Source organism: Sceloporus occidentalis, unplaced genomic scaffold (assembly GCF_023333645.1).
Source record: "Sceloporus occidentalis isolate IW3139 unplaced genomic scaffold, rSceOcc1.0.p SCAF_3, whole genome shotgun sequence".
NCBI classification, from domain to species: Eukaryota; Metazoa; Chordata; class Lepidosauria; order Squamata; family Phrynosomatidae; genus Sceloporus; species Sceloporus occidentalis.
The window spans coordinates 101,985,267-102,004,386 of NW_028316983.1; the positions used below are offsets into that span (position 1 = coordinate 101,985,267).

Sequence of the window (19,120 nt, forward strand, 5' to 3'; positions counted from 1 at the left end):
CAAATAATACTTTGTTGACTGTATCAAAAATGAGATACAGACTCTAATTATTAATTCTTCCTAATGTATTTTGAGATTATGCCTGTGTGAGTATCTAAATCAAATCTGTTCTTTTCCCACCTACTGTCACTCCTCAGCATCAGTTCCTTGCTCAGGGTTTTCAATCATGCCAGTAGCCATGATCCAAAGAAATTATACATACACATAGTAAAACTCTATTCAATCCCTTCCCAAATATTTTCTTTGAAGAACCTTAAGTTTAATTGATCCACTTTCAGTATAACTTCTCCAAACTGAGGAGGCTAGATGCTTAGAACATCTTAAAGATCCTTTTGTCTTCCACTGCAGAATCAGCTACAAGAAATGCATGAAGAAAACTCTTGGCTGTAGATAACTTCATAGTATTATTTCTAGAATAGACTTCCTGTTTCAAATCTCTCTCAAATGCTCATTTTAAAAGAAATTGTTATTTGACACTGTCTGACTTCACTTTTCTGACCTTTTGCAGCCACAAATAAGCCCTTAATACTAAAAACACACATGCACAAAAACACTATTATCTCCCCCATCTCATTATTTAACCCATTGATGTGGAAATGGAAATTGGAAAATTATGAAAATCCAGTTCCTTCCTATAATTATAGTTTTGCCTCTACAGAGGGTTTCCCAAAGGAAAACACAGCTGCTTGTGGTCTTATATATATAAAAAACTCAACCCACCAGAACACATCTTTGACACTGTTCTGTGACAACTGAGAAATATGCTAGCAGATTTCTCTTTTACATATATGACAGCACAGCTACATCAGTTTAATTGACCTTAGCAGTCTGCATCTGTGTGTGGTACATCCACAAGCAATTCTACTAAAAAAAAAAGTAGGAGAGAGAGAGAGAGAGAGAGAGAGAGAGAGAGAGAGAGATTAAACCTGGGTGCCATGATACACTATTGCCTATAGACATCATTTTGATATAGGGTATCTAGGCATATTAAAACGTTTCCCCTTACTTTCATTATAACGAAACCCTCATAATGAAACCATACCAGGGGCCTAGGATTTTGCAATGAAACATGCTATTCTGAATTTATAACAATAACAAAAGAAACATTTTTATTTTAACATTAAGCTTATTATTTTCATATGGAGCCAAATTAATAATCTGCAACTCTATTGCTCATTTCTTTATATTACAGTCTTGTTGTTTACTGCTTCTAATTCTTTAGTGCTTATTTGCTCATTGCAAATAAGCCAATCTTGCCCTAAGGAAGTGAGGGAGAGATGTGTTTTTCCCCCCACACCCCACCTCTTTATCACTACTACTACCCTCTGAGATAAGTTGCATTGAGAATTTAATACCTAACCAACAGAGTGGAAATTTATGAAGAACTGAGGATTTGAGGCCAACTTCTCTGTCTGATGTATTTCACTTTCTGCTCTACAAGGCTTAGCCTGATGATGTGAAACTGCCAGTTTTCATTTGTTAAAAAGTCATCACGTTCTTGTCTTCCAAGATTTTGTCCCATTACAAGCTTCCCCCAAATTCATGTAGATTTTTGTACACACTGTTCTGAATGTACACATTTTTGTACATTTTTCTCAAATCAGATTTTTATTTATGGGGGGAGGCTTGTACAAAACAGCATTCCATCATGTTTTCCCTTTACTTGCAGTTTGAACCGCAACACTCTGAATATAGGTTTAGCACCTCTTCTGTTGTTTGTGAGAATGAAATCATAGTCTACATGATGTGTTGAAGAGAATGATTGTTGTGACAATTCACTTCATGCTATGGTTGTTGTAAAAAGACACCAAGTATTTTGAGGGGGGAAATGGTATTCATTCTTCCCTACAAGAATTGTAATGGAACATCTCAAAGCCTGGGAGAGAAGTGAGATCTAACCTAAAGGTTACAAGGAACAAATGTGCTGTTTTGTATAACTTAAGCCTTTGAAATGAATAAATCTCATATTGCATTTACAATATTACTCATATGTGTGTAAGGCTCAAAGCAATGCAGGTGTTTGCATTGAGACAAAAGAGTGTCTTCCCTACCTTGTGCTTAGAAAGTTATTTTTAAAAAATATATCACTTATTTTCTGCAACCTTACAGAAAAAATAGAGTTAATTATCTACTTTCTTGGTTCGTGAAGGGAAATAGAAAAGATATTTTCCATTGCTTAAAAAAAATAGCAGTGGAATCCTACAAAGTTCTGGCTTTGGGGGGGATAGACTCCCCACCACCACCACATCCATTTCACTGTCATATCCACAACTGACTATGAGACAGCAACGTGAGGCTTAGCACAAACCAGCATTGGACACTGATATTCCTCTTCCATTGTTTAATGAGGCCAGGTCTTCCTAACTATAAAAGCAACTTAAAGGTTCCAGTTATACTGCAAAAAGAATGAAGACATTGCTCATTCTAATTACCATAAGTTAGGTATATCTCCCTTTTGAAAAAGGAATCCTGCAAGTGGCTGTGATGAATTACTTCCAAGTTCTGTCTCTGAGTCATTTGTCCTTAAGGTTGACCGCATAATCTGGAAGCTGGAGCCTGGACTGAAGCACTATCTCCTGCCTCCCTGAGCGTAATTCTGATATTCAGTGTTATATTCCTAGTGACACTTTTAGCAACACACCAGGGTCCAAACTGCTTCTCCCAGCTCCCATGAGACCCGAATCTTAATTCACCTTCCTTTTCTTGACAGTGAGAATGCTATACAGGATTGCTTTCTGACTAGTTTTCCCTAGCAGTTGCAATACTGAAATGGAATAGACCTTGTACTGAGAGTCTGGGAAGAGTAGTTTGCCACACCATGTAATATCTATATTACAAATTTAGCTCCTCTACCAGAGCCAATTTCCCAGTCTTCCAAGTCCTTGTATGCTGCTATCTCTGTGATCAAAGCAGCAGAGAGGAAGGGAAGGTTTGCGAAAAGCCTGACATTGTTGTAGAGATCAGCAGCTAAGAGTTGAGGGAAGAGAAGGGTACAGCTTTCAATGAAGCCATCATAAGGAAGGATCAAACAGATTTCACCTGTGAAGAAAATGCTTATATTTGTCTTTATAAATTTCCTTTAGTACTATCACTAAACAGAAGGCCTTGATTTCTAGAACTGGAGGGAGGCAGGTTCATTCCTAAGATTTAAATCAGTTGAGATCAGTCCAGTGGTTTTATGCTGCCTGGATATAACTTTGCTCACTGTACAGGCTTCTGCAGCCTGAGTGGTAATTGTCTCCCTGTTTGTTTACATGGGACCCAAGATGGCATACAGTATGAAATTCAAACAGAATACAATTAAAAGAATATATAGCACAAAAGGCTGGATTTTTAAATACATAAATGCACCATCATATTTTTAAAAAAGAAAAAAATCCATATTAACAAAAATACACCATCCTATTAAAATACTTTGTTGTCTCTATGTTACGCCCCAACCTCAAATCCTGGAATTTGCAGCTCTGTCTGCAAGTGCCTGATGCTTAAAGAGCTGTTTTAATTATCAACTACTACTCGGTCTTCTACTTTATTTTAATTTCCCTCCCCCACACCTCTTTTCTTTCAATGCAGTAAAAGAAGCTCTGTCTCCTCTCAAGTTTAACAAATGGGGTCTTCCTGAAGTTGATCAAGAGACCATGCAAACAAGTGAGCCATGGATTTTCGCAGGAGGTGATGTCAGTGGACTGGCCAACACAACAGTAGAATCAGTCAATGATGGAAAGCATGCTTCTTGGTACATGCACAAATATATACAGGTGAGTTTTTGAAAGGAAACTCTTCTGGCTTGATCTTGACTTCACCTGCCAAGAGCACACTCTCCTCCACTCCCAAACTGAGTAGTCTGTAATAATAATAACAACAACAACAGTTCAGGGGAGCCAAAGTTCACAGAGATAAATAAGTTGCAGGTCTGACAGCAGAGCTTTTATATTTTTAATGGGAAGGGAATGATAATTAAAACCTACTCAAGAATAAAGGTATTGTTAAGTTAAAAGCGGATAAGGTTCCTGTGTGTATTTGGTGGTGCTGGTGATTTGAATGTCATTTTTATTTTGTCCACCAATAAAAATTACTTTTACTTATAAATTCCTATTTCTACCCAAAGGGGACACAACTTAATGCATAATACACTGCATAATAAAACTTGCGTAGGTAATTTGAAGAAAACACTTTATAAATATTAAAAACAGCACACAGCATTGAACAGCATGTAATATTTGTTCTTTTCTTTTGAAGAATACTTGTAGCACTTGTCACCTGAGGCAGAAATTGTTATGTAGGGGGTATGACCATGCCAGCATTTCCAAAATATAAATACAAAACAAGAGCACCTGAGCAAAGAAACTAACTATCTGTTGACAAAGGAAGAAGTCAAACAAGAGACCCCAGGAGTAACACAAGAGGGTTCTTCCTGATGGACACTTTTTTATACAAATAAAAATAGTGTAAGGCACATGTTCATGTAGGTGAAGGAACAATTGCTTGACTTGTGCTGAGACACTGTATGACTTGCTCTATGTATGTTCTGCTGCTTTGAATAGTACTTCCTGTGGTGATGAACAAGTCATAAGACAGATGTAGGCCACTGATACAAAAAGAAGAAAAGGAAGGAAGAAAGAAAGAAAGAAACTGTAATATTTTCTCAAATATCTGAGTGGCAAAAGAACAAAACAGGAAAGAATATTAGGATATTGTGAACACTGTCTTAAAGATTGGAAGAGAAATGTGTGCACTCACTTCCCCCACTAGGTGCAGTTCTGAAAAGTGGTACTGAAAATCCCATTAACTGTTACAAATTAAAAACAACATTTAATCCCCATTATAATTTTTTTAAAAAAACATACATTTCCGTTGTGTGATTTATGGGATATTATTTTACCACAATGAGGATTGTAATTAGGATATCCAGATGTCAGGGCCTGGTCTTTCTACCTAGGTTTCCAAGCAGGTGGGGATCTCATGATGTGAGTGTTGCCTTGAAAAAAGTTTGGAGTGCCTGCTGTAGACTCTTTCATTTGACATGGTTTCCTTCTCCTGTATCCCCCCAATTCCATTCTGTTAGCACCAGGAATCAGTGGGAGGGAGCAATCCAAATGGGAAAATATGATACTAATGGATTGCTGCTTTATAGCTGTTCTAGTTTTTAAAGTAACTTTCCCAGGTCCCCTCCCACCTTCCTCATCGTACCCTAAGTGGTTGAAGCTGCAGCACAATTTTTTTTCTTGATTTGAGGTATGTATGGGTTGCATCTTTCTTTTTAGTAAAAAACAAAACAAAACATGGCACACATGTTTTTCTTCTTCAACACTGCTTAGTAAAAAGGTAAAGAATATAATCAAATTTTCTCATTGTAGCCAAGAAAAGCTGTTTGAAATCCGTGGAAGGCATGTTCGAGACACAGCAACCAAGTAGTTGTTTTGGTGATCTGAAGGAATCAAAACTGAAGTTCTTGGCTCTTCCACAAGATATTATATGTGGTACAAGGCCAAGCACACTGAATGCCCATGAACACCATTTCCATGGTGAAGCATGTTGGTGGCAACATCATATTGTGGGACTGCTTTTCCTTGACAGGGACTGAGGGTAAGATGGATGGAAGAAAATACAAGGCAATTATAAAGGAAATTCTGTTTCAGAATAGAAGTTTTGTTTTGTGACACTATATCTTACACCCTTCACAATGTTTAGTATCTTGTTTAGATCACGTGGCAGCTATGCCAATTAAATCAATTTCCAGTTTGTAAAGAGCAGATGAATACTGTACATACTCGACTATAAATCGACCTCATATATTAGCCAAAGGGCAGGTTTGCCATGACCCGTGGATAAGTCGAGGGTAAAACTTGGAAGTTCCTTCGGTGTGTGTATGTGTGCTCTAATTGAGTCTTTTTGCTTCAGTGTTTCAGCCTTCACTCCCCAACAGCGACGGCAGGGGCAGGAGAGGGACTCTGTTTGTTTGGTGATTACCCAGGACTCTTTCTGCTTGGCTCGAGAGAGAGAAAAAAAACTGCTCTCCCCACCACATGGGGAAATCTGAAAGAGCTGCTATCACATTACCATGCTGACCCATAAATAAGTCAACATGGGATTTAGGGGTCAATTTTTGGGCATAAATTTTTGGACTTATAGACAAGTATATAGCACTTCTGCAAGGCACTGTACTAAGTTCATTTCAAGAACGCTTTGATGCAGAATGAAAACTTCTGTGTATCAATGAAGAAGTAATAATGGGACATATATTCTGGAATTATATTATTTTTTACATTTTCATGTTGTAATGACAGGAGGAGAATCACATTCAGGAAAGGGTAGAAAATTAATCTAATTTTTACCATTTCTCAGGAGACGATAGTCTGCTGAGCAAAACCAAGGGAAGCAACCTGAGTTGTCTTTGAGGTGCCACAATATTCTTTCTTTTCTTTTCCATATGTTTCTAAAATACAAAGAGAAGAAAGAGGATGATTTTGTCAAGTAGAGTAAAATGGGGAAATCCTTAGGTTGCACTGGAAGCAGAAGAAACTAGAGCGTAATGTATGCTAAGGATCACAGATAACTTGTGGACTAAGCCATGGAACATGATGGTGTGTAGTTCGCTATTTGCATAAATAATGGGGATAAAAGGGGGCCCATTGGTATCTTTTTACCAAGGTGACACACTGAAGTAGGTCATGAACAATAGAAGCAGAGCTTGGAAATGTTGTTGTTCTTTTAATTGGAACAGTATCCATGCCTGGTGGGGCTTCTGGATGTTGTAGTCCAAAAAAAGCCTCTGAACACTGAATAGTTTGGGAGACTTTGGCTGTGGAGAGATGGGCCCTTTAGCACGTCCTGGCAACGTGCTAGGGTTGCCTTGGGGCACCGTTTCCAGATGCCACGCAACCCTAGGATGTCACCAGGACATAATCGCTGCGCGGTGCTGTATACACGGCACGCATAGCGATGACATCACTGCCGGTCGCCATCCAGATGGGCGCGCGCTGCAGTAATGTGCTTGTGCCGCCGCAGGCAGTTTGTGGCAGCACTAAAAGGAGCCACTTTTCAGCTCTCCTTTGCTTTCTGCATAGCTGCACCACGCAATTTGGTTGCTGTGGCGCGGCTATGCAGAAAAGAGAGGTGGCTCCCAGCCGCCTCTTTCTGGCAGTCTGCACCCCACCTATATTATTGCTGAAGCATTTCTAATATCTAGAGTCCAGCTTTACATTTCCAAGTAAACTCTCTCCAGTGCCTGCCAAGGCAGTAAATAAGTCAAGCCATACTACATCAGCTCAAATATGAGGATCAGGTAGCAGTACCTGAGAAAGATGGTTATTTTCACTTCCTTTGGGGGCATGTGGTATTTTTTTCTTGCCCCCAGCAAGAAAAAAAAATACCACATTGTTATTTTGTTCTGAACATTAGGGGATGTTGGTTTCCCAATGTTAAAGAAAATAATGTGTTTTATTGTAATGCAACAATTATCTTTCAATATTGACTTGTTTAACATCAAAAGATAGCCACAGTGCTTACTTCTCTTGCATAGTAAAAGACATGTGGAGAGAAATTCCATTTGTATTCAGCTAAGGCACAAAGAAGGAGCTGAATTTGAGGTTGCAATACCAAAAGCCAGCAATGCAATTTTGTTAGAATGTTTAAGATGCTGCTGCCTTGGTTATCACTCTTAGGGTAATTTACAGCATGGAGATCATGATCTTTAAATTTCTCCCACCAACTCTAGTTGTGTTCATTTCAACAGGGATTGTGGCATGTGCTATAGGGCAAAATACTTATGTGGAATTAAGTATTAGTATCTTACCACCAGCCTGTAAGATACCTTTTAAAAATTCCTTATAAGAGCCTCTGTCTACAGTACTACATTACAGTAGAAACTGTCGAAGAAAGTTGATTTTTAACAGGAGGGAAATAGGTGCTATAAGCACTGCTGGGTGCAGGATAGATGGATGTTTAAGACAGAAACATTGTTATGTATGTGGTAGAATTTGCTTAAATTTGTAGGGTTTTTATCCCCAGTAGATGGATGGGATGGAATGAAGCATACAAGAGAATATTCCAAATTATAGAAAATGGAATATTTGTCGAACAAAATATATTTCTATTGCGTTTCACCTGAAATTAAATAAATATTTTGGTGGAACCATCAGTATTATAGTTGTGGCTTACTGTTTGATGTTTCATTACAGGTATTGTGAAGGAGAGGGGAAACCCCTCCCCCTTCCATATTCCTTTTAGGATTTCCAGTATAATAGGGTGGGAAGAAAAACTTTCTACAGTCAGCCCTCTGTATCCATGGATTCTTTATTCATGAATTAAAATATTTTAAAAGTATATATATTCCAAAAAGCAAACCTCAATTTTGGCATTTTACACAGGGGACACAATTTTACTGTGCTATTGTATTTAATTGGACTTTAGCATCGACAGATTTTGGCTTCCACCGGGGGGGGGGGGGGTTGTCTTGGAACCAAACCCCAGTGGATACCCAGCAGATACCAAGGAGACACTGTATGTTAAACCTACCATAATAATATTATTTTCTGCATAGAAAATACTGTTTCCTGCACAGAAACTATTATTTTCTATGCAAAATGACCACCTGCAATTTTTGTGCAGAACAAATCTTTGATTGCAAAAAGGTTTTGAAAAATGCACAGTTTGAACAGTTTTTCTTGGAGAGAGAACAAAATTGCTAAAATTACTTGTTAACTTCCTTTGAGAAGAAAATTAGTGAAAGAGTTACATGCCTACCACTCCCTCACCTCCTTCTTGTGGGTGGAATACAGGTAGATGTTAGAATGGCTACTATAATGGCTCTTTTTTCTTCCATGGTGGGAAAAGTAAGGAAGTGATGCTACTACCTATGTAATGGGGAGGTTGGGTGGCTGGTGGGCTGTGATGTGTCCCAGGACATCTCTCTCTCTCTCTCTCTCTCTCTCTCTCTCTCTCTCTCTCTCTGTGTGTGTGTGTGTGTGTGTGTGCTTGTGAGGGGAGTCCACCAGGACTGAAAAGTAGCTGTAATGTCCCATCTGCAAAACAGAATGGTCTGTTCTGTGGGGGAGCCATGGCAGCAGAGGGTGAATGGAATTTTCCTAATACTCCAAGAACTCAGATCCCCTCAGATCAAGAGTGGTGCTTGTTCAAGGGTTAGCAAGGTCCCATGGGAGTTGTCTAGGGCCTTTTGGGCATCAGTATCTTGAATTTAGACTTCAAGAGTATTGGCAGCCATTGCAATTTCTTTAAAAACAATATTAAATATTTTCTATAGGATGCTCCTGTCAGCAGTCTAGGTGCTGCATAAGGCACTAACAGCAACCTTCCTGTCATCTGAAAAAGCATCCCGATGAAATATTGGTTTAAAATAGCAAATGGATGCAAAAGATGCTGGGATTTAAATTAGCCCTGAGACCTGAATTATATTTATTAAATATGATAAATTTAGAAGACAAAAGCAAAAGATAATATAGAGATTCAGTAAGTCAAATGATTACAGCTGCAAAACTGGTTTATGCAAGACACTGGAAAGTCAACAAGATAGTGACTAATATGGAATGGGATGGATGGAGAAAGTGATGAATTTAGTGGAACTAATAAAATTGACTAACCTAGTAAAAAGTAACCCAATAGAAGTTTTCTTAAAAACATGGAAACCTTTTAAAGACTATGTAAAACAGCAAAGAGGGGATATAAGTATTATAGGACTTGACATATAGGCAGTTATTTTTTGTTTAGGAAAGAAATGTAGGTTAATGGTACAAAAACTAGATAATATAAATAATAGATAACAATAAACAGAAAAGGAGATATTAGGCTAATTAATTAGGTCACAGTAAGAGAAAAACAGGAAGTTGTTTTAAAAGAGGCATGTCCAAAGAAAAATGTGTTGTTGTTTATGTGTATACATGTTTTATACACACACACACACACACACCCATATATATATATATATATATATATATATACACATACACACACACAACCCTATGTAAAAACATTGTATTATCGGATTTAAAAGATACTAGTGTCTGACTCAATGTAAGGTTATCTCTGTCCAGGAAGGGCTACAGCTGGCAGGTCAAATGAAGCTGGCCATAGGTGCTCACAAACATGACATTCAGAGATAGAGTTGGGCAGATGGAGTATTTCCATGCTATGCACCCTCTTGTTGAAGGAAAGTGCAACCTCCAGACGCGAAAGTTGTTTACTCAGCTCCCAAACTTGAGAACTACCAATCCACAGAGCCTCTGGACTGTCTGGGTTCAACTTCAGTTTGCCAGCCCTCATCCAGGTCATAATAAAATTCAGGCACAGCCTAATTCCAGTGACAAGAAGTGGAATTGACTGTCGTCAATGACACTCCACATTTCAAATGTGCTCACCCAGCTGCTCTATATAGAAACACATCACTCAGCTTAGTAGCTATAGGATTGCAAGAAGTGCTCAGTGTCATTCTCTGAAACTGGCACAATGGCAATGCAGTTTAAACGTCACTTCAGCAACTTTAAATTGAATGCATAAAGCATCTAACCAAAAATGTCCAAATACAGGATTCTGGCCAGTGTCTCCCTAATCACATCCCAGTGATTTTGTCTACGTTGTCATCTTATTGAAGCTGAAATTAATTGATGAAGCCTTATTAGATGGAATGCTGGACACTTCCCCACACACTGTGATGACTGTGATGTTCCAAGTCAACCATGAAAGCCATAAAGACCTGAAGAGACCTAGATGTTTATCGCACAGGTCTTCTGGAACGTTCTGAGAATGGCCTGGCAGGAAACGGAATGAGCGGGGGACGGATTTTACCGCACACTCCAGTCCCTCACTCGTTCCGTTCCCCCTCTCTTCTGTTCCCATTCCGTTCCAGAGGGAACGTTTTTTGAGAACTGTTCTGAAGTTCTCAAAAATTCCCCCCTCTGGAACGGATTGAGAACAGAAGAGGGGGAACGGAACGAATTAGGGACTTGTGTGTGAGGTAAAATCCATCCCCCACTCGTTCCTCACTTGTTCCTGCTCCTTCCATTCCGTTCTCAGAATGGACCCAGGAGGACCTGTGCGATAAACTCCCTACTCAGGAGAACCCCACTTCTGTGTGGAATACTTCTTTCACACACCCAGATCTTTCTTGGGAGCTCAATTTTTCCCAGGTAGTCTTTCATTAACACATTTTTCAAGACCAGCAAGAGACCAGCATAATCTGCCTTCCGAACATGCTTGTGTAATCTCCCCTGCACACTTGATGGTGTCTGTCACGGCAAACACATAGCAAATGCTTCTGCTGGGTACAGATGAATCAGCCATTTGATTCTAAATACACCATTTTTTCTTTGATAAATGCCTTGTTGGATCTGGATCCGCATAATAAAGCACAAGGTTCCACTTAAATTGGAATATAGTAGAAGCACTGGAGGAAATCTGACAACTCATAGCTTGTCACTTGGAATTTTAGATCAAGCCGGCTTAATATTAGAGTGTTTCTGTTACCCTTTGCAGGTTTTGAGGGAGCTTATTCGACCTTACCATCTCACCATGAAGCTAATGGGAAAAGCCTTGCAGCAATCTTCACAGGAAAGTTTCCAAATGTCAAGTGTCATCTTTCCAGCTGCTAGATGAATGGGTAGCCACAAGGCATTTATTTGGGTGTGCGGCCTCAGTAAAATCTGGTTGCTGCGGTGCCAATTACTATAATTTGGCAATTGCTTTGTCAGTATTTGTACCACTTGCAATTTGAGCCATTGAAAACAGGGGGCATTATTTTGGGACAGTTGTAATTTAGAGGCATGTCAAGGCTACATAGCATTTTCTTCCTAGTAGGACAAGGCTATTGCTCTTACTTTCTTTCTCATCTACATGTGCAACTTTCTTCGGTCATGCCCTGACTATTGAAGCCTCTGCAGTTGCGAGATATATAGAGATTTATAGATACAGATAGATATATTCAGAAAGCAAATTAGAATACTCTTGAGCCTGCAGAATGACACACACTTGAGCCTGCCGTCTTCATCAACTTTTCACATTATGGTTTGTGTTTATGATGTACCGTTAGGATATATTGTTGTATGGCAGTATGCAACCCATAGATTATTTCTGGAAAGTATTACTAACAGCTACCAGTTGAATATCCCACTGAAAAATTGGATTGACACAAAAGAAAGGGCTAGAAGGTCTGTCCCTTTAACAAGTATTTACACATCCCTTTTCTGACAAAAGCCAGTCGTATTAAAAAATTTCCTGTAGCTTAGGTTTCAGCTTTTTCTGCCATTCCTAGAATTACCTTAACCTGTCTCTATTTTTATGTTTTAACAAGGAAATGCTCTGAAGGAAGTTACTTTCTTTCTGAAAAAAACTAGCCATCTTTTTATTTCAATACAGAAGGTGTTTACCTAGACCACTAGTGAGGTGATACTTCACCCTTGCCTCACATCTTAAGGCAGGGTATTTTTTGTTTTCTGACAGCTTGATGCAAGCACATCATCTGTATTTCTGCCTTCAAGCTTCCTACAATGATCTCTGAAGGGTCCAGGGAAGTTCAGATATGTCAGACATACAATGGTGAGCCCTTACAACATTGCTAGTGTCCAGAGTCTGGGATTTCAAACAGTATGGTTGATATAAAATCACATCTTTTTACTTGTATCTTTTATTTTAAATAATAATAATAATCTTTGAGGGAAGGGCATTCTTGGTGTGATGAATTGATTTATAAGTATTTATGCAAACGTGAGCAACTAACTCATGATTTCTTTCCTTCTGCCTGTCTGCAAGCCTTTCTTTTGGTGGATTTCCTGAATTACCCAGCAGGAGGGCATGTGTGTCTGTTTCATATTCAAGTAAAAAGGAAACATATTTATGCTGGCTACATTCCAGCATGTCCTCACCACATATGTACATGGATCAGACAGTTCACTTCAACATTTCTCCTTTGCTTTTCCTGCCCTGACTCCGGGTGATCTTTGAACTGTGGATAGTGATTGAAGAAACCATCTCTTAAAAAAAGAAGGCAGGCAACATGGGCCATCGCTGCACTGTTCCTTCCTCCTCTGAACACCCATCCAACTCCGAGTGCTCATCCAATATCCACACTGTTATGACAATTGAGATGCCTTAATTAACTCCCTTCAAGCCATGCTCAGTCTCATTGAGGGCAGCACTGTTTCTGCAAAATGAACAATTTTCTTATAAAACAAAGTGCACAAACTTTTATTTCAAGCTCAATCATATTCTCCCAGAATACTGATTCTGCTTAAAAGGGAAGTGGGTTCAGTCAGAATTGGCAGTGGCATCAGAAGAGGTTATGGTCTTTGGGATGCATCCCCAACTCAGCCCTGGAAGTTGCCAACCCCTCCTGTGAAGCCACCGGCACATCCTTCCCAAAAGATCTGGGAACTTCTATACAAGGGAGTCAGCATGGTATAGTGGTTTGAGGATTGGACTCTGACTCTGGAGACCAGGGTTCAAATCCAAGATTGGCCATAGAAACCCGTTGGGTGTTCATGAGCAAGTCATACTCTCTCGGCCTTGCAAAATCAAACACTCTTTGAACAACTCTGTAAAAGAAACCCCATGATAGGATTGCCTTAAGGGTCACCATATGTCAGAAATGACTTGAAGAATCACAACAACAACAACAACGACAACAACAGTATATTACATACAGATAGACTTTTTTGGAAGTAGTAAATAGAGATGTGAACTTCTGCTGAGGTGAGAAATTCCTCTGAACTACTTGAAAGTTCTTTTGAAAGTGAAACAGTTACTTCACATGAGCAAGGCCACCAAATTTGACTTTAGACACCTCTAGTAATATCTGCCAGTTCCTAACATTATGTTACATTCTGGATTAGATAAACCACAAAAGACAAAATCATAGATAAAAGAGTATTAAAGAATATAATTACAAATTAAATTAAGATAATGATTATAATCATTATGGAAACACACACACACACACACACACACACACACTGCCAATAGTTGTATTACAAATATAGCAAGAAAATCAAAATACCTGTAATTGCCTCTGGAAGATAATTTAACATAGAACATGAATACAAACTGAACAAAGTTTATAGCAATTTGTAAACACACAATATCAAATCTAAACCTTCCAAGGATAAACAAACACGTGTATGTTTTCTTATTGGTTGTAAGTTATGACATTCTATTTAGTGCTGCATTTATTCCTATTTATCTGTTAATTGTATTGACTTCTGCCTGATAGATGCTGCTAGATGGCTCTGGAGCATATGGACAAGAAGTATGATTTGGTTTGAGGCAGCATCTTTTCCTCTTTCATCTGACTGCCCAGCTGTGATTTGTCACTCCCTTTCTTTGGAGTCCCCTCCTTAGTCATCATACAGTTTTTGGTGTCCTTGCTTGGACCCTTACTGACTTCTTTGAACTAATATGAACTAATATGCTGTTGATGCCAATTCCATTTCTACCTCATGAATCAGCTGTATGCTGGTGAGCTGTGATAACAAATAACTATTTCTTCCTTATTTCATCTTTCTGCATATTTTTTTAACAAATAGGAAACCATTAAATTAACTTTGGAAGCACTTTTCTTACTTCTAAGATTTTGTGTGTATGTTTCCTCCTCTGTTTTAAGATAGTAAGATATGTGGGCACTTAACAAATAATAGTGGGGCCAGATACATAGCTAATACATGTAAGCTCCCATTGAGAATTCACCCTTAGTATAGTTTTAAGGGTACTTGCTTAGCTTTATATTACATAAAAGTGTCCTCTCTTTTTCTCATTCAGTAAATAAACAATGTGTTTTGCCAAAAGTTTGGGATTTCTTTTATTTCTTTTCATGCAGTGCTGCCTCTTTCAAATATTTCAGAGATAATTTTAATATAAGTTATTGTAGGGGGGAATGATATTAATTCTCATCCAAAGATATACCAGTTTGCTCATTGTGTTTCCATAAGGGAAATAAGTGCATCTCTTAGAAAGCATTCTTGTGCCACTTGAAAAATCTGGAGCCAGAGCATAATGTACTGCAATGCAATACAATTTTAATTTGAATAGTGGTTTTCATACAAAATGTATTCCTGACTGGCTGTAAATAATGCAATTACGGAATTATATAATAAATAATAGACGAGGGAGAGCAGTGCAAGTGCAAGTAGAGAAGAATAGCAATCTTTTTAGGTGGAACTCAAAACAGAAGTGGGTCGATGAGGTACAGATAAGTAGGGGAATTTTTCTTGTAAATATCAGAAGCTATTGAAGAAAGAAGAATATTGAAAGAAAGTTCAGATTTAGATGTGGGAGGCAAATGCATTCACTCGGCAATTCATTTAGTATCTTGGAACAATAAGCAAATGTCGAGGGAAGTATTCAAAACTGTAGTGTAAACCTGTTCTCTTTGAGTTGTCAGACACTCATGGTAAGAAACATGAAGTAGTTGAATAGATTTCAACTTATTCTATTTAAGCTGTACGTGTTCTGAAGTGTGTGTGTGTGTGTGTGTGTGTGTGTGTGTGTATAGGGTCCAAAACACACTGCAAAAATAATCCAGTTTGAATTGTTATCACACATGTGGTATGATAACAAAATAGGGAGGCAGCCATGGACTAACATCCAAGGTGATTCGACTGCAAAGAAGCTGGAGGAAAGAACAAAGAGAAGGACAGTATTGGAAATGAGAGAACCAAAAATCTTTTGAGTATGTAACAAATGAAATAACAACTCTCCAATATTGAAATAACATGTAGTTAAATTAGGCAGTATTAACACTTGCTGTATACTTCTGACAATGAACATTCCTAGTGTGGACCTAATTGTTCCTGAATAAAGGTTTGCTGAGTTTAACTACTGAAGCCTGAATTTCTCAACTTGGTTAACTTCTGGATTTATCAAACAGCTGAGTGAGCACTGAGCTTTCCCAGTACTCATTTCCCAGGGAAGGGGGAAAGATTGGAATGGAACAGGAGAGAGGAAAACTTAAACAGCAGTGCTTCATACTGCAACACTGAACACTGTAACAACAACAAAGCAGAGAGAAAAATTAAAAGCATAAAATAATGTGGGTGGGTTTATAGCAACACTTCATTCAAGATCTCACTTGTGTTTTATTTATTTATTTTCTTTAAAACTATCATCTCATGACGTGCTTAAACATAGGAGGGAGAAATACACACATAGAAGAAAACAACAACTACTACTGCTGTTACTTCTTCTTCTTTTTCTTACTTTGAGTGTAAGCCAAAAAGAAGAACGACAAAAGGAAAGAAGAACAAGGAAATAAAAATATATTTACAGGGGTGGGGGGCTTATCTTGCCTTGCTGAGTGAAGTTGATCTTGATGGTCATTGGGTCCCTTCCAGCCCTGCCATTCTGGACATTAGGATTGCTTGCCATCCCAACAGCAAGCTTAGAGGTGGGAAAGTGTGTGCAACAGTGAGATTGATCATTGCGACTTTACTAAGCTGTATCATCTAAGCTGCTAAAATGATACAGAGACTCCAGGATTATCTGTTTTCTCTGTAATAGCTAAAGACCACGGACTTTTTGAGATGTCATATAAGTATGAAAAAACAAAACATTGGATATTGCAAAGGGAATATATGAGCTATTTTGTTCATTTTGATTAAGGATGAGGCTATACAAATTACCCCAAAGGGGCGGTGAGATGCTGGCCCTTTTCGCCATGGATCGGGGCCATGGCAGCCACACACTGCAGCCCCAATCCGGCCTTCGGAGGACACAAAAAGAAGCCGAAAGATGCAGCTTCTCCTTGCGGCCTCTAAAGGGCGCCATATCCGCCATGGCGCGCCGTGAAGATGCCCTTTTGGGATTGCATCGTGTAGATGAAGTGCCAAAGTGCTGTCATCATGGTGCACCGTGTAAACTGGGACGTGCCAAAATGGCACCCTGGGGAGGAGCCATGGCATCAAGCATGTGGACGCTCCGCCATGACTCCACCACAGGCTGGCACAAAGTGCCGGTCTGTACCCCCCTCAGTTACAGAATTGCCAAAACTATTTTTAAAACTGCTTTCTCTTAGGGCTGTTGTAGTGCTAGCATAAATTAACCCTTATGTCATTCAAATCAGCATTTTTTGGAAGAGGGATGGGATATAAATGACACAATAATTTTGTTTGTTTCTACAGTCTTTATATGGTGTTGCGGTTCCTGATGTACCCCAGTTGCCTCTTTTCTACACTCCCATTGACTTAGTAGACATCAGTGTAGAAATGGCTGGACTAAAGTTCCCAAATCCATTTGGCCTGGCCAGTGCTACTCCAACAACAAGTTCACCAATGATCCGCAGAGCTTTTGAAGCTGGATGGGGATTTGCATTGACCAAAACATTTTCTCTGGACAAGGTAATGAAAGATGAATGCCCTCCTCTACTTTTCACATTGTTTCCCTTATCAAAATAACCCTCCAATGTTGTCTTGACTTTTCATAGCAGGTTAATACAACAGTGAAGCTATTAGAATCACCATAGCCTTTGAATATGAAGCCATTTTCAAATTCACAGGGCTCCTGTGAAATTTAGAGCTTCTAAATATGTTCTTCTCTCTCTACACTGACAACCTGCTTTCTAGGGCTATAGTGGTATGTTCCCAAACAAGGAGTGGTAGTATCCAAGTGTATTTAATCTCTCTCTCTCTTTGTTGAAGAATTAGTCACTGCTGTCAATGATACCTTTGTCATCCTCATGCAGATAGGGTTTTTTTTTCTTATTTCCCTTGATGTTTCTTTGATGGTTCATCTCAGGATTTGTTTGCACTGGCCAGAATACTCCAGGGACAGCCCAGAATATCCTAGCTTTGCAGCTACTTTATCTCCGCATTACCCAGCTTTCCCTTTCTGTTGTGTGCAGTTGTCTTGCACAGATTTCCCGCTAGGCTGCCCTGCATGTCTAACACCACGATGGGTCACTCTCTTCTGAGGTCAGAACAAGGCATCCAGCGATGGGCACATGCTGAGTTCCACATTAGGCCTCAGAAAGAGCAACCTGTGGCATTGGCAAATGCATCATGTGGCCATGCAGGACCTGTGTAGATAGCTGCCATATTGTGGAAATTGAGAGATCTTGATTTTTCTGGATGATCTAGAGAAACAGGTAAATTTTAAAAATGCATTTCAACCTTTTTTTCCTCCTGGTTCTGCAACAGGACATGCCAGACACTGGCCAGACTGCCTGCACCAGAATTGGGCTATGTGTCATCTGAATAGGATGGTTCTGGAACATGAGGGGGGGGGGGATACAGGGCTATTCCCATGTGCAGACAGGTCCTATGAACTGCCAAATTTGCCTTGAAATTTCAATGTGGGCAAAATGTGGGTGTGCCAGGGGAGCTAATCCAACCTTTTATTATGTTTTCCCCTTGAATGGAGAATGACTTCACCAGCTTCAAACTCTGAATAGGACACCTGGTATTTGTAGATAGTAAATGAAAACATGTGAACGTGTGCATATACCACAGAAAGCATTAAACTAAAGTCAAAAGAAGGGATATGCCCCACCAGAACTGTTCAGCATGAATATAATTTGATAGTAACACTGGTCAAAGGATAAAAATATAAGAACTAAACAGACTTTACATTGACCATCTTTAGGGGGCAATGCCTCCATTTTGCTCTTCTCCAGCTATATCCCTAGCGTATTGCGAATTATTATTTATTGTGCAGGGTGTGCTAAAACATAGTTTAGTGTGATATGCAAATGTAGTCATTCACTGTCTTCTGAATTACTCCACAGTGGATTTTTCCCTCTCATTTTTTAATTTCACTTGCCTGTAATAGTCTAATGAAATCTAAAGACCACATAGAAATATGTTATAAGGACTGAGCTGAAAAAGAGAAAACTCTTTTCTTCAAGTCTGTTTCTGTTATAAAATGAGCACTTCTTTTTGGGGGGTTGTTTTTATTTTGTTTGCTTTTAATGTTCCACTGGCCTAGTCTGAGTGTCTACGGGTCAGTTCTCAATATGTGTCTTCCCAAGCATGGAGTTGCCCAGAAGGTTGTGTTATAATTGTTGTCTATCCAAAATTAATTCTGGATCACTGGAGCAGTCACTTCTTTAATTAAGGTACTGTAAGAGAAGCCAGCGCTACTGTGTCTCTTGTTATACACCATATTTGCTAAGCCTCTGACCTACTGT

At 39.1% G+C, this 19,120-nt stretch overlaps 1 protein-coding gene across 4 annotated transcripts in view; it reads left to right on the forward strand.

The window, feature by feature from the left end:
* DPYD (dihydropyrimidine dehydrogenase) overlaps positions 1 to 19,120 on the forward strand; it is a 594,441-nt gene that overhangs the window by 303,722 nt on the left and 271,599 nt on the right. For all 4 annotated transcript variants that reach the window (XR_016280498.1, XR_016280499.1, XM_089515658.1 and 1 more), the window contains 2 exons: positions 3,574 to 3,758; positions 17,118 to 17,333. Coding sequence is in view for 2 of the 4 variants with exons in the window: in XM_089515658.1 (XP_089371784.1) it covers positions 3,574 to 3,758; positions 17,118 to 17,333 (401 nt within the window). In the remaining 2 variants the exon portion in view is untranslated. The remainder of the gene's footprint in view (positions 1 to 3,573; positions 3,759 to 17,117; positions 17,334 to 19,120) is intronic.